General features: G+C 56.4%; 4 protein-coding genes across 6 annotated transcripts; 2 read left to right on the forward strand and 2 right to left on the reverse strand.

Annotated features, from left to right (window-relative positions):
* The first annotated feature begins 795 nt into the window (after nt 1-795).
* Nucleotides 796-11,898, forward strand: GTF2F1 (general transcription factor IIF subunit 1). 3 transcript variants are annotated; one of them, XM_069496847.1, is made up of 13 exons: nt 796-1,174; nt 1,259-1,305; nt 2,004-2,076; nt 6,389-6,582; nt 7,366-7,536; nt 9,632-9,816; nt 10,317-10,470; nt 10,567-10,628; nt 10,726-10,845; nt 10,968-11,041; nt 11,125-11,263; nt 11,436-11,553; nt 11,633-11,898. In XM_069496847.1, the coding sequence occupies exons 1-13, from the start codon at nt 1,163-1,165 to the stop codon at nt 11,838-11,840; spliced, it is 1,557 nt and encodes a 518-aa protein (XP_069352948.1). In that variant the 5' UTR covers nt 796-1,162; the 3' UTR covers nt 11,841-11,898. The 3 variants fall into 3 exon arrangements, with proteins under 3 accessions (XP_069352948.1, XP_069352930.1, XP_069352939.1); XM_069496829.1 differs by having other exon boundaries at nt 797-1,174; nt 10,564-10,628; nt 11,633-11,897; XM_069496838.1 differs by having other exon boundaries at nt 797-1,174; nt 10,564-10,628; nt 11,636-11,897.
* Nucleotides 11,899-14,927: 3,029 nt separating this feature from the next.
* PSPN (persephin) lies at nt 14,928-15,482 on the forward strand. The gene is made up of 2 exons (XM_069496860.1): nt 14,928-15,075; nt 15,160-15,482. The coding sequence occupies exons 1-2, from the start codon at nt 14,928-14,930 to the stop codon at nt 15,480-15,482; spliced, it is 471 nt and encodes a 156-aa protein (XP_069352961.1).
* A 41-nt stretch (nt 15,483-15,523) lies between these two features.
* On the reverse strand, nt 15,524-17,388 carry ALKBH7 (alkB homolog 7). Its single transcript, XM_069496874.1, has 4 exons — nt 17,143-17,388; nt 16,384-16,557; nt 16,165-16,289; nt 15,524-15,968 (listed from the first exon to the last, which is right to left on the reverse strand). Exons 1-4 carry the CDS (start codon nt 17,344-17,346, stop codon nt 15,806-15,808), a joined length of 666 nt encoding a protein of 221 aa, XP_069352975.1. The 5' UTR covers nt 17,347-17,388; the 3' UTR covers nt 15,524-15,805.
* A 2,374-nt stretch (nt 17,389-19,762) lies between these two features.
* CLPP (caseinolytic mitochondrial matrix peptidase proteolytic subunit) lies at nt 19,763-25,501 on the reverse strand. Its single transcript, XM_069496887.1, has 6 exons — nt 25,266-25,501; nt 25,109-25,180; nt 24,510-24,606; nt 22,905-23,092; nt 22,000-22,105; nt 19,763-20,122 (listed from the first exon to the last, which is right to left on the reverse strand). Exons 1-6 carry the CDS (start codon nt 25,461-25,463, stop codon nt 19,950-19,952), a joined length of 834 nt encoding a protein of 277 aa, XP_069352988.1. The 5' UTR covers nt 25,464-25,501; the 3' UTR covers nt 19,763-19,949.

Consider the following 25,501-nt stretch of genomic DNA (forward strand, 5'->3'; position numbering starts at 1 on the left):
CATCCTTTGCTTAGCTAACTCCTATGCATCCCTCAGGGCCCAGCTGAAACCTCCCCTCTTCCCTGAGCCCTCAGAGCCGGCTGTGCTGCTTCTGTTCCCTCCTGGGTTGTAGATTCCCCTGTTATGAGTCTGTCGCCTCCACCCCCCTGTGACCTCCAAGAGGACAAGGTGCTGGTTGCACAGATTCTCTCTTTGAGGGGGCCCAGAACCCACCACGTGCGGGAGCATTTCCCGGAGGGAATGAGGAAGGACTGAGCCACGAGCATGCGCAGTTGTGTTACTGCCATGGCTGGGGGTCTGCCCCTCCCTCCCTGTCCTCGACAGCCTCCTTCCCCTTCCCCCAGGACCCCAGCCACCCCGCCATGTTACCCTTCTCCTGCGGCCTCAGAGGCCTGCCTGTCTGGGGCAGCTTGGACCTGCACAGACCCATCCCGCCGGCGGCCCCTCGGGGTGGTCACGCCCCATCCCCACCCAGGCCCTGACCCCTCCAGGCTCAGCTCAACGTCACAAAGGACCCTGCCCCGATCACTTTGTGGGACGATGGGGTCCCCTCCCACCCTAGAGCAGGGGCAGGAAATGAACCCCAAACATGCTCAGGAGGAGTGGGGTTCGACCCCACCGAGTAGGCCTTGGTTGCTATGGTGATGCAGCCTCCTTGGACTCACTTCCGGAGGGCAGTAGCGCATGCGCAAAGTGCCCGGGAAGCCACGAGGAGGGACTCCTTTCTACCTCCCTACCCAGGATGCTCCGCGGAGGGGGCGGGGAGGCTCGCACGATGACGTCACGAGGCGCGGCCCCAGATGATTAGATTAACGCGCTATATAAGAGTGCGCCTGCGACAGGAGGCAGTTCGTTTTCCTCAGACTCGGCCTGGGTTTGCTGTGTCTGTAAAGGGGCGGGAGGAGGAGCACAGGTGACAGTGTATTCGGGTGGCCACAACCGCCGAAGGGTTTCACTTCCAGGTTAGGCGAAGGCGCAGACGGATCTGGCCGGGCGGTGCTTCCGCTTGGCTGTTCTCAGGACAGGTGGTGTCTAAGGCTTGAGGTCCTCGCTCCCCAAGCGACGCCGAGAAGGCGCTTCCCCGGGGACTGAGGGACGTGAACTCCGGGGCAGACACAAAAGAATCCGGGTCGCACCGGACCTGAGCCCCCGACCATTGCCCATGGCGGCCCTAGTGAGTATGAATGAGGCGGGCGTCGCGGGTCCCGGCGGCGACCTCTGCAGCCCCGCACTCACCATCCGCCTACTCTCTCCGCAGGGCCCTGGCAGCCAGAATGTCACTGAGTATGTCGTTCGTGTTCCCAAGTAAGTCTCCGGCCCCACCGCCCACTCCCCACCCCCCACCCCACAAAGGAATTAAAACCTTCATGAGCTTTCTAGGCGTTTCTAGCCCTACCTGTGGTTCTCCCTCCAGACTGGGAGCGACTAGGAGGGCAGGGCTGGGGTTAAGCTGAAGCCTCTTTGGGGTTGTCACTGTTTTTTGAACGAATGAATCAGTGCATTTCATACACAGCACGATTCAGCTCCTTGGCCTAGCATTCAAGGCCTGTGTGGTCTCTTCATGCCAGGACTGTAGCCCTAAGGACGTATTCTTCATTCTGTTTTCAACTAGTCAGGTTTTTGTCCTTTCCAGGCCTTTGTTCATGCTGTTCCCTCTTCCAGGAATGCCTTCCTCTCCCCTTCACCCCCGCAAACTGACTGTGTTGGGCGGATTCTTGTTGATCTTGCAAAACCCACTTCCAATATTTTCCTTCTCCAGGAAGCACACCCTGCCTTCCTCCCTCCCCAGGGCTGAGTTCTCAGTTAAACCCACACCTTGTATTTCCCCCAAATCTTTGTCCCTCCTGCTCTTTGCATGGGGTCAGGAGGGGATGGGTGCAGCTTCTCTGGCAGACTGGAGTCCTAGTACTCTTTTAAAAATCCCTAGCATTGCCCAGCACAAAGGGCTGAGCTAGGGTGGGTTTATTGATTGAAGTAACACTCCCTCTTCTTGCCCACTCCAGGAACACAAACAAAAAGTATAACATAATGGCATTTAATGCAGCTGATAAAGTCAACTTTGCTACTTGGAATCAGGTAAGTCCCTGGTCTTGGGGGTGGAGGGTGAGAGAACATGAACCTGGACTTGATGGTTGTAACAGTTACTTTTTTTTGTTCCTTTTTGTTTTTTATCCACATTGCCAGCTTTTAAGTAATAGTTGCTCAGATCTAATAGTAATTAAGGCTCAGTTTCCTCAATTCTCCCCAAGTGGAGGTAAAACAATGACAGAGGCCCAGGCTGAATTGCTGAGAGTTCCTGTGAGTAACTTTGGTAGTCCCCGCAGGAGGCCTTCTTAAAGGGGAACATCTAGAAGTTGTGCCTACTGATGGGCATTATCTGGACAAGGGAGGGGGCTGGGCTGGGGGCCACATCCTACAGACACCCCCAGAGTGCCCACTGTCAGAGGCTCTAGAAAGGACTTTAGATTCTGGCAGGGTGGCGTGCAACTGTCGTCCCGGCTACTCGGGAGGCTGAGGTGAGAGGATCGCGTTCAGCCCCTGCCGGAGCAGGCAACATAGCAAGACCCTATCTCGGAAAAATAAAAATAAAAATGAATCATTACTAGAAAGGACTTTGGAAGCCATTAAAGGATTTTCAGCTGGGAAGTCGTAGAATGATCTGGCCACTAAAGGGAGACAAACTATGGGTTTGAGGACAGATGACAGGAGGTCAGGGTGGAGGCAGCTGCACTGGTCCAGGCAAGTTCTGGGTGGGCATTGGAGCCAGTGGAGGGTCTGAGGGGTGGCCAGACTCTAGGGTGTTTTGGAAGTGGAACTAACAGGCTCTGTTGGTTGATTGGATATTGAGGGGTGAAGGAGAGTGAATCATAGATGATTCCATTTACTGAGAGAAGCTTGGAGAAAGTAGAGTTTGGATGGAGTCTTTGAGAATTCAGTTCAGGACATCTTATATTTAAGCTGCTAGTTGGACAGCATTAGCGGGTAGTAAGTAAGCGCTTGGGTGTATAAGTTGGGAGATGGGGATGGAGAATCTGGGTGTTTGGGTGGCATTTGAAGCCACAGAGACTGGGCCAGCTCAGCAGCGGTGTCAGCCCAATGTCTGCAGTCGGCAGCTTCAAACTCTCCCACAGTGGGGCAACTCCTGGTGCACCTCTTGTTTGTGAGGTCAGTTCTGTCTTTTGATTACTTTAAAATATATCGCCTTGGCCGGGCGTGGTGGCTCATGCCTGTAATTGTAGCACTCTGGGAGGCCGAGGCGAGTGGATCACTTGAGGTCAGGAGTTTGAGACCAGCCAGAGCAAGAGCGAGACCCCGTCTGTACTAAAAATAGAAAGAAATTATCTGGACAACTACAAATATATAGAAAAAATTAGCCGGATATGGTGGCGCATGCCTACAGTCCCAGCTACTCAGGAGGCTGAGGCAGAAGGATCACTTAAGCCCAGGAGTTTGAGGTTGCTGTGAGCTAGGCTGACGCCACAGCACTCACTCTAGCCCGGGCAACAGAGCAAGACTCTGTCTCAAAAAAAAAAAAAAAATACATATATATATATCACCTCATCCCTGGAAGCCAATGAAACTGTACTTGAGAGAGGTGATAACATTTCTATGTGGATGTTGGGCAAGTGAGTGTTTGCTCAGGGCATCCTCTTCCCAGGGAGGAAGGTCATCATCCATTTGAAAGCTTGTGGGGGCCCTGCCTTCCGGAAGCTCCAGCTACACATTCATATACAAACATACTTTCAGCTGGGCACGGTGGCATGGACCTGTAGTCCCAGTGACTCTGGAGGGTGAGGCAGGAGGATCACTTTTTTTTTTTTCTTGAGACAGAGTCTCACTCTGTTCCCTGGGCTAGAGTGCTGTGGCATCAGCCTAGCTCACAGCAACCTCACACTCCTGGGCTCAAATGATCCTCCTGCCTCAGCCTCCCGAGTTGCTGGCACTACAGGCATGCGCCACCATGCCCAGATAATTTTATATATATATATATATATATATATATATATTTATTTATTTATTTTAGTTGTCCAGCTAATTTCTTTCTATTTTTTTAGTAGAGACGGGGTCTTGCTCTTGTTCAGGCTGGTCTCGAGCTCCTGAGCTCAAAGGATCCACCTGCCTCAGCCTCCCAGAGTGCTAGGATTATAGGCGTGAGCCACCAAGCCCAGCCAAGGAGGATCACTTGAGCCCAGGAGTTGAAGGCTGCAGTGAGCTATGATGAAGCCACTGCACTCCAGTATGGGTGACAGAGCGAGACCCTGTCCATTCATTCATAAATAAATAAAATGAAAAATGAATTAATTATTAAAAAAACAAACAGATTTTCATAAACATTTAGTCCATAGTACTCCATCCTCACAGTTGAGTTATATGGTGGTTTTAGATCAATGTTCAGTTTTCCCTGGAGTTTTTACATGTGCTGTAATTTTAACATTTGTTTAGTTTAGCTTTGCTTCTTTTTTCCTGAGACGGGATCTTGCTGTTTTGCCCAGGCTGGCCTCAAACCAGTGCACCCAACTCGGTTCATTTAGTTTGCTTCACCAGCTCAGTCCAAAACTCTCCTCTAGTTGTGTAAATCTGAGTGTGTATTCTCTCAGTTCCTTCCCTTGGAGTTTTCCCTCCCAGTTTTCCCTCCCTGCCAGAGCCTGCTGACCTGCCCTGTCTGCACTGGCTGCGCTCCCCCTGCCCTATGGCCTCATCTGGGTAGGGTGGCGTGGGATCTTCTGACATTTTTCCTGGGTTTTCTCCCAATGTCTCCCCTGATTTCCCATTTCATGGCTCCTACATTGTTGTCTTTCCTATTTGCCTCCTTGTTTTAATGAAGCACACCCTGGAGTAGCTCCCTGGAAAGGAGGTGTGGGAAGTATGCTGTGAGTGCTTGTGTCCCTAAAACTAGCTTTATTCTTTCTTACCTCATGGTTGATAGCATGGCTGGGTATAAAATTCTAGGCTGGTAATCATTTTCCCTTGGAATTTTGAAAGCATTGCTCCATTGTCCTTTTGCTTTCAAAAGCTGTAGCTGTTGAGGAATCTTTGCCATTCTCATTCTTGATCTGATGTATTAGGAGTCAGCAAACTTTTTCTTAAAGAGCCAGTTAATAATAATGATGTTTGGCTTTTTTGGCCAGTCTCTGTCCCTAGTGATCTGCTCTGCCATTGTAGAATGAAAGCAGCCATAGATAGTAGTAAATGAATAGGCATAACTGTGTGCCAATAAAACTTTATTTATAAAAACAGGCGGCCAGCCCATGCCAACCTCTGCTTTATACGAAACCTGTTTTCCCTCCTCCCTGGGATCCTACAGGATCTTCTGTTTATCCCCAGTGGTCCGAAATCTCATGACAATGGGAAGTAATGTGGGTCTTCTTCAGTTAATATGTCTTGGCAGCTGTTCCATACAGTTGTCTCTTTTGTTTTTGTTTCAGGCTGCATAGCGTCCGTTGAATGGAGGAACCCCAGTGTATTTAACCAGACTTATTGATGTGCATTTAGATCCACTCCCAATCTTTAGCTACAGCAAGCAGCACTGCAGTACTGCGGTCCCCAACCCCCAGGCCGTGGACTGCTACTGGTCCGTGGCCTGTTAGGAACCTGGCTGCACAGCAGGAGGTGACTGCTGCTGCAAAACATTTTGTGTGTATGTTGTTTCAACCTCTGCTATATCTAGAAGAATCCTTAGGGTAAGCAGTCTGTGCATTTTAAAATGCATTGTAGACTGCTAAATTGCCCAAAGATTGACCTTTTGTTTTTTTGTAAGACAGTCTTGCTCTCTTGTCTGGGCTAGAGTGCCATGGCATCAGCCTAGCTCACAGCAACCTCAAACTCCTGGGCTCAGGCAATCCTCCGGCCTCAGCCTCTGAAGTAGCTGTGACTACAGATGTTCACCACCACAGCCAGCTAATTTTTTCTATTTTTAGTAGAGATGGGGTCTCAGTCTTGCTCAGGCTGGTCTCCAACTCCTGACCTCAAGCAATCCTCCTGCCTCGGCCTCCCAGAGTGCTGGGATGACTGGCGTGAGCCACCGCGCCCGGCCTTGCCCAGAGATTGAAATTTGGAAAAAACTCATCCTTTAATGGCATCTAAATTCATGGGGCAATGCAGAGTCAAATGGAAAAGTCCAGGGAGGTAGTTTTTATTTTTTTTGTTTTTGTTGTACCACTCCAGTGATCTTGTTTCTTTTTTTAACTTTTGGAAATACAAGGCTTCCCCCAAGTTCCTTTTACCCGGATTCACCAAGCACTAACGTTCCGCTCCCTTCTTGCCAAGCGGGAAGTTGGCTTTGAGCCTCCGGATCTCAGTGTGGGGAGAGCGTGGGGTCTTCCTGGCGTGGGGCACAGCCTGAGCAGAGGCAGGACCCTGAGAGGTTTTGCTCCTTGTTCCCCCGCAGGCCCGGCTGGAGCGGGACTTGAGCAACAAGAAAATTTACCAAGAGGAGGAGATGCCCGAGTCGGGTGCGGGCAGCGAATTCAACCGCAAGCTCCGGGAGGAGGCCCGGAGGAAGAAGTACGGCGTCGTCCTCAAGGAGTTCCGGCCCGAGGACCAGCCCTGGCTGCTCCGTGTCAATGGCAAGTCTGGCAGGAAGTAAGTGGCAGGGCGGGGGGCGGGGGGTTGCTAGCCCCAAGGACCAGCCTACATCCCCCCTCGTGCCGCACACTTTGTGGGATGCCCTCTCTGAACCTCAGTTTCCCACCTGTAGGATGCGGGTGCCAGCACTTCCGCCCTTGCAAGGTTTTATTTTTGCAGATGAACCGGGCTGGTGCTGGTGCCTGGCTCTGTGGTGGCTCTGAGTGCCACAACACAGGACGCCCAGGTGGCCGGCCCTGAGGCAGGGTGGTTTGTGATGTTTGGGACGCCTCTCAGAGAGGGCAGCCTGAGGGGAGTGCGAGCAGGAGGGGTGAAGATTAGGTTGATGAAGGGCGCTCCAGGCAGAACAGTATGTGATCGTGACAGACGGTGGGCCGGCTGGCGCAGGGCAGTGGGTGCCGGGATGTGGCTGGACCCTGGGCCCAGGGGAGCCCTGGAAGGCTGAAGGCAGGGAAGGGTATGCAGAGCAATGTGATTGTCTGGACAGTGGGGAGAGAAGATGTGGCGGTGGTAGGGGGCCCCAAGGAAGCTGGGCAGTCATTTAGGCTCCAGGAGATGTGGCCCCAGTCGAGTGTCCCTTCAGGTCCAGCCATGCCTCCCTGTCCCATCTCGGTCCCGAACCTGGTCCCAGCTGCAGCCCGTGAGCCGTGGAACCAGAGGCAAATCTAGATGGGCCTGACCCCAGGGCCTCATACAGTCCGGGCTTTCCTTGGAGAGCCCAGGCGGGCACCTTGGAGGAGGCAGGGCTGGGGCTGGCTCCCTGACTATGGCTCCCCACAGGTTCAAGGGCATAAAGAAGGGAGGTGTGACAGAGAACACGTCCTACTACATCTTCACCCAGTGCCCCGACGGGGCCTTCGAGGCCTTCCCTGTGCACAACTGGTACAACTTCACGCCGCTGGCCCGGCACCGCACGCTCACTGCCGAGGAGGCCGAGGAGGAGTGGGAGAGGTGAGTGAGCTGAGGGGGCCGGGGTGCGGGAAAGGGAGTGTGTTGCCAGGCCCTGTGCTGGGAGCTAGGGACTCAGTGGTGGCCAGGGCAGACCCCACACCCCCCTCATGAGCTCTCAGTGCAGTGGGGAGACAGACTCCGGACCCTTAGGGCCACGATGGCGGTGTGCAGGGCACTGTGAGGGCGTGTTGGAGCCCAGAGCACAGATCGGCAGAGAGGGTGGGTCCAGCTGCCCCCTCGGTTTCCCCGAGCCTGGGGCCGGCTCCTCTTCGGGGGTCCTGGGAGGGGCTTCCTGAACAGTGGCATCAGTGGGGGTCTTCAGGTGGGGTGAGTAGAATGATTGGCAGGCGGCTGCAGGGACGTGGCGCACAAGGCTGGAGCAGAGTGACTGTGGGGGGGATGAGGCTGCACTGGGCCTCGAATGCCAGGCTGAGGACGAGACCCCCTCAGGGCCCCACCACCCTGGGCACCCACAGGAGGGCGCTCTGAGCAAGTCTGCAAAACTGCATTTGCGCGTGTCCAGGGTTAGCAGATGGTGATGGACTTTGTGGCTTGCAAAAGGTTAAGAAACAGCTTTTTTTCCCCTTTGCTTAATCATTTTGTTTAGTTTTTACATTTCTGAGTGAGTTATAGGTTGACTCACGCCAAAAGCAACCCAAGTAAAAGGCAGGCAGGGCCCAGCGTCCTCCCCAACCCACACTGGTGCAGCGTCAGGCCTGCGGGTCCAGTGCTCCCTGCTGCTCTGTCCGCTCGCTCGCGCAGCGCCCTTCCTGAGGCCCCACCAGAGAGGGCAGGAGGGCGAGCTCCCTTCTCTTTTCTTTCTTTCTTTTCTTTTCTTTTTTTTTTTTTTGATTTTTTTAAGAGACAGAGTTTCCCTCTGTCACCCAGGCTGGAGTGCAGCGGTGCAATCACAGCTCACTGCAGCCCCAATCCTCCCACCTCAGCCTCCTGAGTAGCTGGGACTAAAGGCTTACACACGCCCGGGAACTTTTTCTTTTTCTTTCTTTCTTTTTTTTTTTTTTTTTTGAGACATAGTCTCACTCTGTTGCCCAGGCTAGAGTGCCGTGAGGTCAGCCTAGCTCACAGCAACCTCAAACTCCTGGGCTCAAGCAATCCTCCTGCCTCAGCCTCCCGAGTAGCTGGGACTACAGGCACGCGCCACCATGCCCGGCTAATTTTTTCTATATATTTTTAGTTGTCCAGTTAATTTCTTTCTATTTTTAAGTAGAGACGGGGTCTCACTCTTGCTCAGGCTGGTCTTGAACTCTTGGCCTCAAGTGATCCTCCCACCTGGGCCTCCCAAAACGCTGGGATTACAAGTACGAGCCATTGCACCCAGCCTCTGCTCTTGGCTTCCAGAAGTGTTCTTTGTTGTTTCATTTGCTGTATTTTCTTTCAAATCTGCTTTGTAAGTTCATTAAATGCAGTCTCATTCTTTAAAACATCCACGGGCAGTGGGACCATGTTACCGTGTTCCAGTGTTCTGATGGAGACATCAGTACGCCTTATCATTAAAGAAAAAGTCACCCAGGCCAGGCCTGGTGGCTCACGCCTGCAGCCCCAGCACTCTGGGAGGCTGAGGCGGGAGGAACACTTGAGCTCAGGAGTTCGAGACCAGCCTGAGCAAGAGCGGGACCCCGTGTCTACTAAAAATAGAAAAATTAGCCGGGCATGGTGGTGCATGCCTATAGTCCCCGCTACTCGGGAGGCTGAGGCAGGAGGATCGCTTGAGCCCAGGAGTTGGAGGTTGCTGTGAGCTAGGCTGATGCCACTGCACTCTACCTGGGGTGACAGAGTGAGGCTCTCAAGAAAAAGAAAAAAGAAAAAGTCACCCATAAACTGTGATGATAAGAGACCAATGTGAATGCATCGGGGAAGATTCTGTGAGCCCAAGAGAGGTGCGAGACACCAGCACCACGTGACCGTCCAGGAGGGAGTCGAGGGAGGACTGGTGTCGTCCTCCCTGTGTGATCTGAGGCGTCCCTGGGAGGGTGGGGTCAGAGCACCTTTGCAGTCACGCTGCGGTGCCCCTGGGCCCGCCTGGTGCAGGCCCAGGGCTGGTGGCCTGTCGTCAGCCCCGCTGTCCCCCCGCCAGGAGGAACAAGGTGCTGAACCACTTCAGCATCATGCAGCAGCGGCGGCTCAAGGACCAGGGCCAGGACGAGGAGGAGGAGGACAAGGAGAAGCGCAGCCGCAGGAAGCCCAGCGAGCTGCGCATCCACGACCTGGAAGATGACCTGGAGATGTCGTCTGACGACAGCGATGCCAGTGGCGAGGAAGGTGAGGCTGGGCCGTCCCGAGGTGCCTGGGCCTTAGTTCTTGGAGGTGACTGGTGGGTTAATGCCGCTGAAAGGAAGGTGTCATTCACAGTGGCGCTGGAAATAGGAGGCTCTGGAGGCCATCCAGGGAGGCAGGGCAGGTTCCCAGGGCACCAGGGCTGTGGCTGTAGTGGGAACCCACGTAGGGTCAGCCAGTGTGAACGGTTCCAGGGCGTTCTGGGCCGCAGGGGCTGTCACTGGCTGGTTGGCTCCTGGCCGGGGGCAATTCAGGGCAGGGCTGATCGCCTGGCATGTGAGCAGTAGAGGAAGCGCTTGGGGGTGTGGGCTCTGGCCTGGGGCATTTGCGTAGGAGAGGCCACCCTGGGCCAGCTGGCTGGTCCTGGAGGGGCGGTGTCCCCAGCCAGCCAGGCCCTGGGATGTCAAAGCACCATAAAATATGAGAACCACAATTCCTGTGTGCCCTGAGCCACCCCCTCTTCCTCCCACACCACCCCCCGCCAGGGAGCAGAGCCCCCAAGGCCAAGAAGAAGGCGCCACCCACCAAGGCGGGCAGGAAGAGGAAGAAGAAGAAGGGCTCGGACGATGAGGCCTTCGAGGACAGTGACGACGGGGACTTCGAGGGCCAGGAAGTGGACTACATGTCGGACGGCTCCAGGTGAGCAGCTGGGAGGTGGGTGTGCCGCCCGGCCCCAGTCACTCACGGTGGCCGCGGTGCCCGCGCTCACCCTCACGCGCTCCCGTCTCATAGCAGCTCCCAGGACGAGCCAGAGGGGGTCAAGCCCAAGGTGCCACAGCAGGAGGAGGGCCCCAAGGGTAGGCGGCAGCCTTCAGGGTTGAGGGGGCTGTCGGGGCTGGGGGGTGGCCACCTGTGGGCCGCTCCTGCCCACACCCTCCCCTCTTCCCCAACCAGGAGTCGATGAGCACAGCGACAGCAGCGAGGAGAGTGAGGAGGAGAAACCACCAGAGGAGGACAAGGAGGAGGAGGAGGAGAAGAAGGCGCCCACCCCGCAGGAGAAGAAGCGCCGGAAAGGTGGGGCCGGAGTGGCCTCGGCATTCGAGGCTCAGGGTGGGCTCCCTCATCTGCAACGGCGGCAAGGGTGGGTGCAAGGTCAGGGCCGCTCTGGTCCTGAAGCCCGGCCTGTGCCCCTGCAGATAGCAGCGAGGAGTCAGACAGCTCGGAGGAGAGCGACATCGACAGCGAGGCCTCCTCGGCCCTCTTCATGGCGGTAAGGCCCAGCCAGGGAGGGGGCAGGGGCGGCCCCGGCATCAGGTGTGGCCTGACGTCCCCACCCCACCTTGACCTCTGCAGAAGAAGAAGACACCCCCCAAGAGGGAGCGGAAGCCCTCGGGAGGCAGCTCGAGGGGCAACAGCCGCCCAGGCACGCCCAGTGCAGAGGGCGGCAGCACCTCCTCCACCCTGCGGGCCGCCGCCAACAAACTAGAGCAAGGTGAGTGCCCAGCGTCCTCCCGCTGCCCTGGGAGGGTACACAGAGGTAGGGACGGAGGCCTGTCCCTCCTTGAGCTTCTTGTGCCCCGATCCTGGCACTGCCCAGCCCAGGGTCCTGCCCAAGGGTCCAGCCTCCCCATTCCCCAAACTCAGCCCTGAGCCTGCTCCGACAGGGAAGCGTGCAGGCGAGACACCGGCAGCCAAGCGGCTGCGGCTGGACGCGGCGCCCCAGAGCCTGTCTGGCAAGTCGACCCCTCAGCCGCCGTCGGGCAAGTCGACGCCCAGCAGCAGGTAAGTTCGCGGGACGGCGGGGAGGGCTGGGGCAGCCAGGGAGAACCTTGCTCACGCCACCTCCCTGCCGTCTGCTCAGCAGTGACGTGCAGGTGACTGAGGACGCCGTGCGCCGCTACCTGACGCGGAAGCCCATGACCACCAAGGACCTGCTGAAGAAGTTCCAGACCAAGAAGACGGGGCTGAGCAGCGAGCAGACGGTGAACGTGCTGGCCCAGATCCTCAAGCGCCTCAACCCCGAGCGCAAGATGATCAACGACAAGATGCACTTCTCGCTCAAGGAGTGAGGCCGCCCAATAAACAGGCTCTTCCTCCGCGACTTCATGGCTCTGTGTGCTCACTGCCGCATGTCCAGCGCCCTTTTGCGTCCCTCCCTGAGTTCCAGCGCCCTGGTATTACCAATTCCAAAAAGCCTAAGCAGTGTCCTCCTCCAGCCCCTTCTGGAACCTTCAGATGCCCGTTAGACCCTCTCATTCTCCTCCTCCTCCTCCTCCTCCTCCTCGCTCTAGCTCTGTCCCACTGACTGAGCCTGTGTGCTCCCCTCTGGGTGACTTCTACAGCTCTGCCTTCCCTTTTACAGGGCCTCTCTTCAGCCTGATTTGTCCACTGCGCAGCCCATTAGGTATTTAGTTCGTCAGTGACTCCATTTTCAATTGCTCAAAGTTGTCTTTGCTTCCTTTGCAGGTCACTGCTCTGTTCAGATAGTTTATTTTTTTTAATTATTATTATATTAGAGACAGGGTCTGGCTCTGTTGGTCAGGCTGGAGTGCAGTGGCATCATCATAGCCCACTGCAGCCTCCAACTCCTGGGCTCAGGCGATCCTTCTGCCTCAGCCTCCCCAGTAGCTGGGACTACAGGCACGTGCCACTGCACTTGGCTCATGTTTTAATTTTAAGCATCCTTTTTTTTTTTTTTTCCTTGAGACAAAATCTCACTCTGTTGCCCAGGCTAGAGTGCCGTGGCATCAGCCCAGCTCACAGCAACCTCAAACTCCTGGGCTCAAGCAATACTTCTGCCTCAGCCTCCTGAGTAGCTGGGACTACAGGCATGTGCCACCATGCCCGGCTAATTTTTCTCTATATTTTTAGTTGCCCAGCTAATTTATTTATTTTTTAGTAGAGACGGGGGTCTCGCTCTTGCTCAGGCTGGTCTTGAACTCCTGAGCTCAAATGATCCACCCGCCTCGGCCTCCCAGAGTGCTAGGATTACAGGTGTGAGCCACCACGCCTGGCCAATTTTAAGCATCCTTATAGTCTATCAGAGGCATCTAGAATCTGAAGTTCACGGGCCTCCTGTTATTTTCTTGGGCTTTGTAATTTGGGACAGGTGCTCACGACCAGCTGAGAGCTCTTTGTCTGTGAGCATCCTGCGTGGCCTACTTTGCAGGCAGGTCCTTCCAGATGGTACTGCCTTTGCCTCTGCCAGCCACCCGGGGGTGCCATCCCACGCCCATTCTATGTGTGGTTCTCAGCTCAGGGACTCTGTCCCTAAGTGGCCACTGAATCCTTACCCTCCTGGTTTCTGGGCCCTGTCTCTAAGCTCCCCAGCGATGTTTCTGGGGTTACCCTTACCTCCGTCGGAGTGTGGTTATGCATTGCCAGGCGCTCTGTACGGGAAGGGCTTTTCCAATTCCTGTGGCTGGAAATAGAATTTGGCTGCAGCCACCACTTCAGAACGCCTGTTCTGAGTGACCCGTCAGGGGGCAGGATGTCAGGCTTCTGTCTTGCCTGTGGTTGGAAACTGCAGGTGGAAAACCTCCCCACCCAGTTCCGCGGACCCTTGGCTGCCCAGTGGGGATGCCTGAGATATCAGGCTAATTCCTAGGAATGTCCCCGTCAGTCCAACCTCCCTCCCCACCCTCCTGCCAAGCAGGAAAGCAGCTCTGGCGCCTTGCCCTGGCGGTTTCTCTGTCCCTGTCATGTGGACCTTGGTCTAAGGCCTCCCCACCAGGAGGCCAGGCAGTGGTTAGGGGCGGGGGCCTTGCATTCAGGGGGGCACCTGGGGTCAAATCCCAGGTCTGTTGCTTAATTCTGGGTGACTTCAGACAAGGGACTTCAGCCACATCATCAGTGCAGCAATGCCCCATGGCTGGAGTTCAGGGCACCTCCAGTGCTGCCTAATACAGACACAAGACAGCGAGTGTCCCTGTGCCGGCTGCTTCACCCACCTGTGTGGGATGAATCTGGAAGCAGGTTTCCTGGGGCAGAAAGGTGTGATTTACAATCCCAGGAGCAGCTGCTCATTCAAAGAGCTGCTACGACTTTACACCACATGTCGGAGAGTGCCCGGGTCACCCACAGCTGTGTGCAAGCAGGTTCTCTGGTTTTTGCCAATCTGATGGGGTGCAGTCTCCGAGTTCCACCCCACTCTCCTGTGCATGGGGTGGAGCCCCTCTACACACACACACACACACACACACACACACACGCACGCTGTCTGTACGTGCATCCCCTTGGCACAGAAACGCCCAAGACTATGCTACACACCAAGCACCCGTCCGTCTGACCTCAGAGCTGTGTGGGAGGACTTAGGTGCCCCCTTGTCCTGGTGAAGGGACAGAGGATCACCTCCCCAGGGTCACACAGGGCTGGGCGTGGAAGCTACCAGAGGATGCACCTCCCTGTGACCTGCTGCTGCTTCTGTCACTGTGCTAGTCGCAACTGTGACCTGGAGGGCCTCTACCTCCCCTCGGGCTCAATGCTCTTGGATCCCAGGGTGGGGCTAGTCTTGGGGTTCCCAGCTTGGCCTTCCAGAGACAGGAGTCCCTTCCCCCTTGTCCCAGTCCTTGGCTGTCCCCCAGCCTCTCCCTTTTCCTGTTTTGATGCTGGCTTGGCCAGGCCCGGAGACAGGGGTATGATGTCTTAATCCTCCAGGCAGGAGCCATGATGGGCTCACCCACCTGCCAAGCTGCCCTGCCCAGCACACACATCTGCTGCACCTGGCACACGACACGTGACGGGGGGCTCCTGTCCCCTGGCACCCTGCCTTAGCAGGGAGGGACCCCACGGAGGAACCCATGAAGCCCCCTACCTCCCCCTCCAGACAGCAGGTGGGGTGGGGACACTGGTTGCCTGCCCTGGGCTCGGCCCCAGCTGAAGGCACAAGACTCGTAAATCAGGGGGTATCAGGGGCGTCGGAAATGGGTCTGTGGAATGCCGGGGTGGGGTGGGCTGGGGGGTGTGGGCCCTTAACTCTTAGGAGGGCGGGAAGCAGGGCAGGAGGAACCGATGCCTGGCCCAGAGGACGCAGTAGCAGAACTGGTGTGGGACATGGGGCCTTCTGGCTGTGGCGGCCGGCAGGGAAGAGGTTAGCTCCCCGGCCCAGGAGGGGTATAAATTCAGAGCACAGGCACCCTCAGGACCTGCCCGTCATAATGGCCCCAGGGATGGCCCTGCTCTGTGCTCTACTGCTGCTGCCACTGCAGTTGGGCCTGGGCTGGGGCCCCAATGCCAGGGGGACTCCGATGGTCAAGGGAGAGTCCCTGTCTGAGCAGGCGGTGGACGCTGGAGGGACCCGGCTGGGTAAGGACCCCCAGGGACCCCTGTCACTTCCCAACTCCTTCCTGCCCAGACCCTGCCCGGTGTCAGCGCCCTTCTCTCCCGCAGACGCCCCCTGCTCCCCTGCCCGCCTGCGCCGCGCGCCAGCCAGCCCGTGCCAGCTATGGAGCCTGACCCTGCCGGTGGTGGAGCTGGGCCTGGGCTACACCTCGGAGGAGAAGGTCATCTTCCGCTACTGTGCCGGCAGCTGCCACCGTGGTGCCCGCACCCAGCATGGCCTGGTGCTGGCCTGGCTGCGGGGCCAGGGCCGAGCCCATGGTGGGCCCTGCTGCCGGCCTACCCGCTACGCTGACGTGGCCTTCCTCGATGACCGCCACCGCTGGCAGCGGCTGCCCCAGCTCTCTGCAGCTGCCTGTGGCTGTGGCGGGTGAAGGCACCAGCCTGGTGTCCTGGAGCCCCATGCCGGAGGAGCTCGGCTGACTTATATGTTGGAGGCCCAGGTGCAGAGAAGACCAAGAGGGGAGGTACCCCAGAGTGGCCAGCAATGAGCACAATAAAAGACACCACCCTCCTGGCCTTGTGACTGTGTGTTCAGCCTTCCCCGCCCCTGGGGTCCCCGCAGGCAGGTGCCACGCTGGGCTTCCCCTGCATAGCCCAGCCCCGGCAAACAGCCAGCAGGAGGGTGGCTGGGTTGTCCATTCTCCACCTTTATTCACAAATCCAGTCTCTGCGGGAAGCTGGGGGACGGCCGGGGTCAGCAGGTGGGGGGTGGCTGTCCCGGCTCCCCTGGCCCCATCCCCTCTGGGAGGGAGCGGCAGATCACGGAGATGCGTCGGCCCCGGGGAATCCGACGCTCCCCAAAAAAGGACTCTTCATCCCGAAGAATCTCATGGGAGAAGTCGTAACGGGCTGAGCCCCTGTGAGAGAAAACGCAGGCTGTGTGACTGGGCGGGAGGAGGCGACCCCTGCTCCAGGCAGACCCAGGTTCCAGCCTGTCTGCTGCCTCCCGAGACACCTTAGAGCATCTGCTGGGGGGGCTGGATTGAGGGAAGCACTCAAGGCAGTGGGTGGGCATCTGGCAGGGAGGGGCGGGGGCTCCCTGGCTGGCGGTACCTAAGGATGTAGAGGGAGCCTGGCTCCAGCAGGAGTTCCAGCCACTCCCTCGGCTCCTGGGTGTGCACCAGCCGCATGACACTGGAAGACAGGAGGGACAGGCCGGCGATGGTGGCCCCGCAGAACTGGAAGAGGGGGCGTAGTGGTGGGTCAGGCTCTGGACTGGCCTGGCCTGCCCACCCCCCAGCTGGGCACTGCAAGGCGCTGGCTTCTGCCCACCTTGATGCTGTCCACGTGGGGCTTGATGTAGCCCCGCGGCTCCAGGTCCAGCACGTGCACCGGGGAGAGCAGGGTCTGGCCGGGGCCAAAGGAGGCTGCCTGCACGAGCTGCAGGATGACCCGGCTGGCCTCTGACCAGCGCGACTTCTCTGTCTCCCGGAAGCCGTGGATGGCCTGCACAGAGGGCTTGGGTCAAGCCTGGGAGCTCACAGAGAGGACAGGGAAACTGAGGCACGGAGGGGCAGAGCACAGGGCAAGGGGCTGGTTCTCCCAGCCTGACTCAACCCGACCCTCAACTCGCAACCACCACCCTATCTAGGTCTCAAATCCATACAGAGAACCCTGCCCCAGGGCCCATCTAGGTCTGATCTCAGTCCCTTCCACCCACTCTCAGGCTCCAATTCCTCGTCCCCAATGTTGGCCCTGTCCCCAAATTCAATTCTCAGCCTCTGCGCACAACTGGATCCCACCAAGTCTCCAGTCTCTGTCCCCAACAGCTGCCCTGCCTCATCTCGCGCCACACCGGTTTCCACCTCTTGGTTCCAGATCCTGCCCCAAAGTCCCTTTCCCCCAGGTCCCGCCCCTCCCACGGCCCGGGGTTCAGCCCCGCCCCCCGTTCTAGGTACCGCTTCCAGTGCGCCCCGCCCCCAGCACTCACGCCCCACCCCTTTCGCCCAGGCCCCGCCCACTCCGGCTTTTGAAAATCCTGGTCCCGCCTCTGGCGCCCCGGCCCCGCCCCCACGCCGCCGCCGGCCTCACCGCGTCCCAGTGGTCATATTCGTAGCGGCGGCGGCGCAGCTCGGGCTCCAGCTCCCGTCTCAGCGTCTCCTCCTCGGCCGCGCTCAGGAAGCCAGGCCGCACCACGGCCGCGTCCCGCAGGCGGCTCAGCACGGCCGGGCCCGAGCCCCGCACCCACCCCAGCCCGGGCAGCGTCCTCAGCGCCAGCCGCCCACTCCCGGCCATAGCCCTGGAGCCGGGTCGTGGAAGCTGTCAGGTTAAGGGCAACACCCCCGCCCCAGAGCCATTGGCTGTGACTGCGCCAGTCCCCCCAGAGATTGGCTTTCGCCAGAGTCCCGCCTCTCGCTCGGGGCTACTGGTTACTGCTCGGCTCACCCTCTTAAGCTGTTGGCTGCCGCAGAATCCGCCTTCTCTCCCGCGCTATTGGGCAGCAACGATGCAGTGGCTTAGACCATTGGCTGTGCCACAAGTCCGTCTGTTGCCGACCCTAGCACCGCCTCTTTTATTATCCGAGAGCCGTAAAGGTCCAACCTAGCCGGTGCTTCGCACAGGGGCCAGGGCAGGATCTGGCCAGGGGACTGCGGTCAGGGGTCAGAGAAGGATTTGGGCCAAGGCTAAGGTCATACAGTCGGCTAGGGCTAGAGGTTAAGGGTAGAGTACAGTCAGGCTGAGATGAAGGGGTCAAGGTTACAGGGGTCAGGGGACTGATGTCAAGGGCAGGATTATGGGGTGGGGCCACAGGTATACAGTTAGCGATTGTGGTCAAAGTTCAAAGCGAGGCATCGGCATCATTTCATTTGCCCTTTTCAGTAAGTATTAAGTATTATTATGTTTTTAGGTTTGAAAATGGCATTATGGTTCTCTTTAAAGATTTCTCATCTATGCATGCTGAAATACAGATGAAACGTCTGAGATTTGCTTTCAAATAATGTGCGCGCACGTGTGTGTGTATATATCTACTTTTATTTATTTATTTAATTTTTTTGAGACAGAGTCTCGCTCTGTTGCCCAGGCTAGAGCGCTGTGGCGTCAGCCTAGCTCACAGCAACCTCAAACTCTTGGGCTCAAGCAATCCTACTGACTCAGCCTCTCGAGTAGCTGGGACTACAGGCATGCTCCACCATGCCTGGCTAATTTTTTCTATATATTTTTAGTTGTCCGGTTAATTTCTTTCTATTTTTCAGTAGAGATGGGGGTCTTGCTCTTGCTCAGGCTGGTCTTGAACTCTTGACCTGGAGCGATCCTCCCACCTCGGCCTCCCAGAGTGCTAGGATTACAGGCCTGAGCCACTGCACCCGGCCTACTTTTTTTTTTTTTTAAGAGGCAGGTTCTCAACTCTGTCGCCCAGGCTAGAGTGCAGTGGCACAATCATAGGTCACCGCATCCTCAAACTCCTGGGCTCAAGTGATCCTGCCTCACCCTCCCCAGTAGCTGAGACTACAGGTGCGCTCCACCACGCTCTGCTAATTTTAATTTTTTTATAGAGATGGGGTCTTGCTATGTTGCCCAGACTAGTCTCAAACTCCTGGCCTCAAGCCATCCTCCCACCTCAGCCTCCGAGTGCTGGGATTACAGGCGTGAGCCACTGTGCCTGGCCTAAATAATGTATATATTTTAAATGGTCCATAATGAAAAGTTCTAACAACTGTAACTGATGAATGTAGCCCCTCTCCAATGCTCTGAATTTTAAAAAACAAAAAATTGACCATAATTCTCCCTCCAGCCACATCTCTGGTGAAGGCTGTCTATCTTTCTAGCTGCTTTGGGCCAACAGCTTGGAGGTTTTGGAGACTGCTCTCTCTGTCACATACATCTCACATCCTAGCCCTGCCTTTAAAACCTAGCTAGAATCTTCCTAGCACTTTGGGAGGCTGAGGCAGGAGGATCACTTGAGGCCAGTATGAGACCAGCCTGGGGAACACAGCAAGACCCTATCTCTACAAAAAATTTTAAAATTAGCCAGGTGTGGTGCCACATGCTTGTAGTCCCAGCTACTTGGGAGACTGAGGTGGGAGGATGGCTTCAAGCCCAGGAGTTCAAGGCTGCAGTGAGCTATGATTGTGCCACTGCACTCCAGCCTGAGCAACTGAGTGAGACTCTTCTTCCAAAAAAAAAAAGGTGGTATGCAGGTATGTGTGAGAGAGAGTTACAGTTTTACATAGTGTGGTCAGGGAAAACCTCACTGAGGTGGTGACATTTACCCAAAAACCTGTAGAAGATGAGAGACGGAGCCTTGTTAGTATCTGGGGAAAGAGCAGTCCAGGCAGAGGGCACAGCCAGTGCAAAAGCCCTGTGGCAGGTCTGTGCCTGCCATGCGGGAGGAACCACAGGAAGGCTGCCTTGGCCTCCCACAGTGCTGGGATCACAGGTGTGAACCACCGCCGCTGGACTGACATTTTTTTTAACTGTCTACCCCCACAGCATGGAGGCTCTCTGGGAACAGCCTTTTGTGTTTTCTTCACAGTATTCTGTGGCCTTGAGAACCATGCCTTTAGTATATGCCTAGAAGAGTTTGCTGAAGGAAGGGAGGGTCCGAGTGTCGGCTCAGAGTGGAAGCAGGAGGGTGAAGTGCGCACCTGGTGAGGTACACACGTGTGCACACCTTCGAGGAGCGAGACGGAAGGTGCCTCAGACGCGGAGCAAAGAACACGAAGGTTTAATTTAAAATCACAGTGTCTCAGCCAGGCTGCCCCGTCCACAGGGATCCCTCAGATGCAAAGTTCCTCAAGGGGCCTCTCCAGGCTCGGCAGCGAGGGGCCAGCAGGGCTCACACCGGGGTCTGGCTGCACCTGGTCCCTCACTGTGACCCTGGAGATGAGGCTCAGCTCTCAAGAGCTTGCTGGGACAGGCTCTGCCACCGTCGCTGCCACCACGGGCTCCTTCTGCACCAACTCGGGCTCGTCCTCACCGTCCTGGGGAGGGTGGACCAGGACCTTGTCCAAAATGCCGAACTCCTGAGCCTCCATGGGGCTCATGTAGCGGTCCCTCTCCATGGCCGACTCTGGTGGGGGAAGTGGGACATGGTACACGTGAGGGTAAGAGGAAAGACCTGGGGCCAGGTCTGGCCTGAATGTTCCTGTCCCCACCACCCCACCCCAAATTCCTATGTTGAAGCCCCAACCCCCAATGGGAAGGTATTTAGAGATATGGCCTTTGGAAGGTAATTAGCGTTAGGTGAGGTCATGAGGGTGGGCTCCCCATGATAGGATTAGTGCCCTTCTAGGAAGAGACTCCAGAGAGTGTGCTCTTTCCCCACCATGTGGGGACACAGTGAGAAGGTGGCCACCTCCAAGCCAGGAGGAGAGCCCTCACCAGAACCGAACCAGCTGGCACCTTGATCTTGGACTTCCAGCCTCTAGGACTGTGAAAAACAAATCTCTGTTGTTCAAACCACCCAGTCTGTGGTATTTTGTTAGGCAGTCCAAATTGAGTAAGACATGTCCTCATTCCGCCAATTCTTCCCTGTGTGTCCTTGGTCTTCCTCACTCTGAGCCTTGGTTTCCCCATCAGAAGAATACCTATTTCAATTTTTTTTTTAACTTTTTATTGATGTCTAATATACATCCAGGAAAGGGCGTGATTCATAAACGTACAGTGAGATGGATTTTCAGACTTAACATACCCACAGGACCAGCACCCAGACCAAGAAACAGAACATCACCGGTGCCCCGCAAACCCCACTTGGGGCCCTCAGTCACTAATCCGCACCACCGCCTCCCTATGCCCCAAGTTGCCCCCACCCTAGCAGCACAGATTAGCTCTGCCCGTTTCTGTCATTTAAACCACTGGTAAGGTACCCATGCCGCTGGCACCAGGCCAGTTTGGGGCTCCTACAAACCAGATTGCCATCGAGTCACTGTACACATCTTTCATGGACACAAGTGCCCGTGGTCACATACTGAGCATGGGAACCAAGGGGGATGTTTCTGCATGTTAGCCTTAGCCGGTAACACCAAACAGCTTTCCAAAGTGGGCGTCCCATTTTCACGCCCACCTGTCATAGCTAAGCGTTCCAGTTGCTCCGCACCCTCATCAGCATTTCCTGTTGTAAATGTTTTTGTGCCTTAGCCATTGTGGATGGAAATGGTATCTCACTGTGGTTTTAATTTGCCTTTCCCTAATAACTATTTTTTTGGAGAAAGGGTCTCAGTCTGTTGCCCTGGGTAAAGTGCAATGGAGTCATCATAGCTCACAGCAACCTCAAACTCCGGGGCTCAAGTGATCCTCCTGCCTCAGCCTCCTGAGTAGCTGGGACTACAAGCGTGCACCACCAGGCCTGGCTAATTTTTCTATTTTTGTAGAGACGGGCTCTTGCTCTTGCTCCGGCTGGTCTCAAACTCCTGAGCTCAAGCGATCCTCCCGCCTTGGCCTCCCAGAGTACCAGGATTACAGGTGTGAGTCACCGCGCCCTTTCTTCCTAATAACTATTGATGTTATTATTAAACATCATCACTAAAGATGATAAACATCTTTTCTTACTGGCCACTTGGAATCTTCTTTTTTGAAGACCATGTTCAAACCTTTTGACCTATTTTCAATGAAGCTTTTTGGTGAGGATTCTTAAGTCTATATTCTGAAAGGGCTTAGAATAGTGGTTCTTAACTGGATGCGATTCTGTGGGTACCTGGTGATGTCTGGAGACATTTTGGGTTGTCACAATTGGGGGAGGCTACTGGCATCTAGTGGGTGGAGGCCAGGGATGGTGCTACACAGCTGACAGTGCCCGGGACAGTGCCTACCACAGAGAATGATCTGGCCCTGAATGTCACAAGGCTGAGGTTGGGAAGCCCTGGCTGAGAGCAACGCCCGGTAACTCTGTCCGCATTGAATAAAATAAAGGAGGGCAGCCGGGGGTCTGCCTGGGACAGGGGCACTCACCGATCACCTGCAGGCTCTGTTTGGTGTGTTTGGCGTAGATGTTGTAGAGCTGTTTCTTGAGCTTCATGATCTCCTCCGCCTGGATGGCGATGTCTGTGGCTTGGCCCTGAGGGACGTCCCAAGTGCAGTGAGAGGGCAAAGGCCAGAATCAGTGTCAGCCCCTCACAAGGAGGCTCGAGGTGAGGACTCGGGAGCCCTCCCTGGGCTTCCAGCTTCCAGTTTGAGGCAGGCGGGACAGGGATCTGTGAGTCCCTCCACGTCCTACATCATCCCTGCTGCCACCAGGAAGTCTGTCTGACTGTACTAAGTATATTTTCTTATTTTCTGCATCTGGGCCTTGCAGACTGGGGAGGAACAGCCCCTTCCGGGGCTAGCTAATTCTTGGACGCAGGACACAACTCACCTTTTACCTTTCAAATGCTAACCAGCCAGTCCAGAGCTCACAGCCCCCACCACCTCCCTAACTGGGCTCTAACACGCTGGGCCACTGTGCTCCCCCTGCCCTAATTTCTCCAGGGCTGAGTACCAGACTGCTAGGGGCAATCTCTATAACCCAGAGTGATTCAAACCAGCTAATCCTAAGTCTGCTCGCCCCACCCTGCCTGTTCCTTCCTGTAGCGGCACAGTAAAGGCTTCTGCCCGTGTTTCCCCTCACTCCCTCTGCTCCCCGACTGACGCTGGTGCATCTCCATGTGACCCTGCCTGGGGTGCCATGGCTTGGCGCACCCCCTCCTCTTGGGATTGGAGTAACAGACTATCCTTTCAGTGGCAGTTGTCCCCCGATCTGTTGGCCTCACCATACCTGAGTGAATAACCCCGACACCCACACCTGACTTCCGCCCAGCCAGTCCTTGTGCCCAGACCCTGTCCTGCATCCCGACAGCAGCTCACGGCCTGGCACTCACCCGGGCGCCCCCAGACGGCTGGTGGATCATGATGCGGGAGTTGGGCAGTGAGTGGCGCATGCCCGGGCTGCCCGCGGCGAGAAGCAGGGAGCCCATGCTGGCGGCCTGGCCCACGCACCACGTGCAGATGGGGTTCAGGATATACTGCATCGTGTCGTAGATGGCCAGGCCTGCTGTCACCACACCACCTGTGGGCAGGGGTGTGAATGAGGGGCTGTGTAGAAGCAGCCCTTTAAAGCAGAGGTAACAGAGGCAAATGCCTCTGGGGGTAGGGAAGTGACAAAAACAGGCAACCAGGTGGGGGCAAAAAGGACAGCACTGTGCCAGCATCAGCTGACTGTTGCCACACAAGCATATGGGCCCACCGGGACCAGATCTACCAAACTTCCAAGAGCAACTAGAAACCAGAAGAGAGTGTCGGCTAAGAGTGAAGGCTCTGGAGCCAGCCCGTTTGGGTAGGAACCCTGGCTGGGCAAGTTATCATCTGTGGGACCTTGAGCAAGTGACTCAGCCTCTCTGAGCCACAGTCCCTCCAAGCAGATTGGAGATAACTAGATACTACCCTCACATGAGGTTGCTGTGAGGACAAAAATGAGTTAAATACGTATGAAGTGCTTTGAAAATGCCTGGCTTACTAAAGTGCTCAATCAAAATTGGCTATTCTGTAAGCCAGGCGTGGTGGCTCACGCCTATAATCCCAGCTCTCTGGGAGGCTGAGGCGGGAGGATCACTTGAGCTCAGGAGTTCGAGACCACCCTGAGCAAGAGTGAGACACTATCTCTACTAAAAATAGAAAAATTAGCTGGGTGCAGTGGCACCTGCCTGTAGTCCCAGCTACTCGGGAGACTGAGGCAGGATTTTCGCTTCAGCCCAGGAGTTTGAGGCTGCAGTGAGCTATTGGTTGTGCCACCATACTCCAGCCTGGGTGACAGAGTGAGACCCTGCCTCCAACAAAAGAATTCAAAATAAAAAAACGTTTTAAAAAATTGGCTATTCTCAGCTGGGCGCGGTGGCTCAGGCCTGTAATCCTAGAACTCTGGGAGGCCGAGGCGGGAGGATCGTTTGAGCTCAGGAGTTCAAGACCAGCCTGAGCAAGCGTGAGACCCCGTCTCTACTAAGAAAAAAAATAGAAAGAAATTAGCTGGACAACTAAAAATACATAGAAAAAATTAGCCGGGCATGGTGGCGCATGCCTGTAGTCCCAGCTACTTGGGAGGCCGAGGCAGAAGGATTGCTTGAGCCCAGGAATTTGAGGTTGCTGTGAGCAAGGCTGACACCACGGCACTCTAGCCCTGGCAACAGAGTGAGACTCTCTCAAAAATAAATAAATAAATAAATAAATTGGCTCTTCTCTTTTTTAAAAGGTCAGCCAGGTCAAGTTGGCAAAACACTACGTGTGGGATCAAAGAGGCCAGATTCTGAGCAGTGTCCCTTAAGCTTAAAAGCAAGCAGCAGGTACCTTTTGGCGGTTTCAAGACACTTGGGATTCTGAAGCTATGCACCCTTTCCTCGGAAAGCGAACATCCCTGACTGTGGATTTTGGTCCCCTGAGTCTCCTGTGTGTCCCGAGGAGTGACCCTGGCACCCAGAAAAGGCCCTGCTCACCAGGGCTGTTGATGTACATGTGGATGGGCTTCTTGTTGCTCTCCGACTGCAGGAACAGGAGCTGCGCGATAACAAGGCTGGCGACGCTGTCATCGATCTGCAGGTAGAGAGGGTGGCGGGTGTCCCCAGATTGGGGGCGGGGAGAGAGTTTTAAGGAAGGGGGCTGGGGAGAGGAGAGGCTGGGGATGGGTCACGGAACCAGGAAGGGGGTTCAGAGCCCAAGTAAAAGGGGTCGGGAAGGATTCAGGACCCAGAAGGGGGTGGGTGGGTGGGGGTATGGTTAGGACCCAGGGGGTTGGAGCACAGGAAGAGGGGAATCCGGACACCGGAAGGGAAAGGATCAGAATGGTCGGGGGATGCTAGGCGTTCAGGGAGAGGCAGTCAGAGATCCGGAGGGCGGGAGCAGAGGGTTTGAGGAAGGGGGCAGGGGACCGAAGGCCAGGAGAGGAGTCAGCGGGGGAGGGGAGTTGGGGGGAGGGGAGGATTTGGGACCAGAGCGGAGCCTGGGGAAAAGCCAAGGGGGAGAGGTCGGGGCGTCCGGGAAGGAGGCGCGTGGGGTCGGGACAGGCGCAGAGGAGGGTCCCGCGCGGGGCGCTCACCGGGCCCATGACGCACACGATGCGCTCCCGCAGCAGCCGCGAGTAGATGTCATAGGCGCGCTCCCCGCGGCCCTGGGTGGGGAAGACGGAGGTGAGGGGTCAGAGAGCTGCCCGTCCCCGCAGCCCCGAGCCCCGAGCCCCCGCTCGGCCGCTGTACCGTCTGCTCCACCACGATGGGAATGAGCGGGAGAGCGCGGGCCACCGTCGCGTGCAGGCTCCGCGGCAGGGCCAGGCGGCTCTCGGGTGTCCGCTGCGGCGGCCGCTGCGTGGGGAAGAGAGCGGTGAGGCGAGGCCCCAGCGCGGGGCACCTGCCCGCCGCCAGCCGGGCCCCCTCCGCCAATATTCCGGGCCACATCCCGCCGCGGTTCCGTCTCGGCTTCCGTTCGATGGCGG

The sequence above is a fragment of the Eulemur rufifrons genome, chromosome 2 (genome assembly GCF_041146395.1).
Source record: "Eulemur rufifrons isolate Redbay chromosome 2, OSU_ERuf_1, whole genome shotgun sequence".
Lineage (NCBI taxonomy): Eukaryota > Metazoa > Chordata > Mammalia > Primates > Lemuridae > Eulemur > Eulemur rufifrons.

What these genes read in the sequence shown, in the direction of transcription:
- GTF2F1 (XM_069496829.1), top strand. An exon ending in TACATGTCGGACGGCTCCAG is followed by an intron (nt 10,471 to 10,563) that starts GTGAGCAGCTGG and finishes CCCGTCTCATAG; the next exon opens with CAGCTCCCAGGACGAGCCAG. An exon ending in AAGTCGACGCCCAGCAGCAG is followed by an intron (nt 11,554 to 11,632) that starts GTAAGTTCGCGG and finishes CCGTCTGCTCAG; the next exon opens with CAGTGACGTGCAGGTGACTG.
- PSPN (XM_069496860.1), top strand. Translation starts at nt 14,928, where the DNA reads ATGGCCCCAGGGATGGCCCTGCTCTGTGCTCTACTGCTGCTGCCACTG. An exon ending in CGCTGGAGGGACCCGGCTGG is followed by an intron (nt 15,076 to 15,159) that starts GTAAGGACCCCC and finishes TCTCTCCCGCAG; the next exon opens with ACGCCCCCTGCTCCCCTGCC.
- ALKBH7 (XM_069496874.1), bottom strand. Translation starts at nt 17,346, where the DNA reads ATGGCCGGGAGTGGGCGGCTGGCGCTGAGGACGCTGCCCGGGCTGGGG. An exon ending in CCCACGTGGACAGCATCAAG is followed by an intron (nt 16,290 to 16,383) that starts GTGGGCAGAAGC and finishes CCCCTCTTCCAG; the next exon opens with TTCTGCGGGGCCACCATCGC. An exon ending in GGCTCCCTCTACATCCTTAG is followed by an intron (nt 15,969 to 16,164) that starts GTACCGCCAGCC and finishes TTTCTCTCACAG; the next exon opens with GGGCTCAGCCCGTTACGACT.
- CLPP (XM_069496887.1), bottom strand. Translation starts at nt 25,463, where the DNA reads ATGTGGCCCGGAATATTGGCGGAGGGGGCCCGGCTGGCGGCGGGCAGG. An exon ending in CCATCGTGGTGGAGCAGACG is followed by an intron (nt 25,181 to 25,265) that starts GTACAGCGGCCG and finishes TTCCCCACCCAG; the next exon opens with GGCCGCGGGGAGCGCGCCTA. An exon ending in CATGTACATCAACAGCCCTG is followed by an intron (nt 23,093 to 24,509) that starts GTGAGCAGGGCC and finishes CCCTGCCCACAG; the next exon opens with GTGGTGTGGTGACAGCAGGC.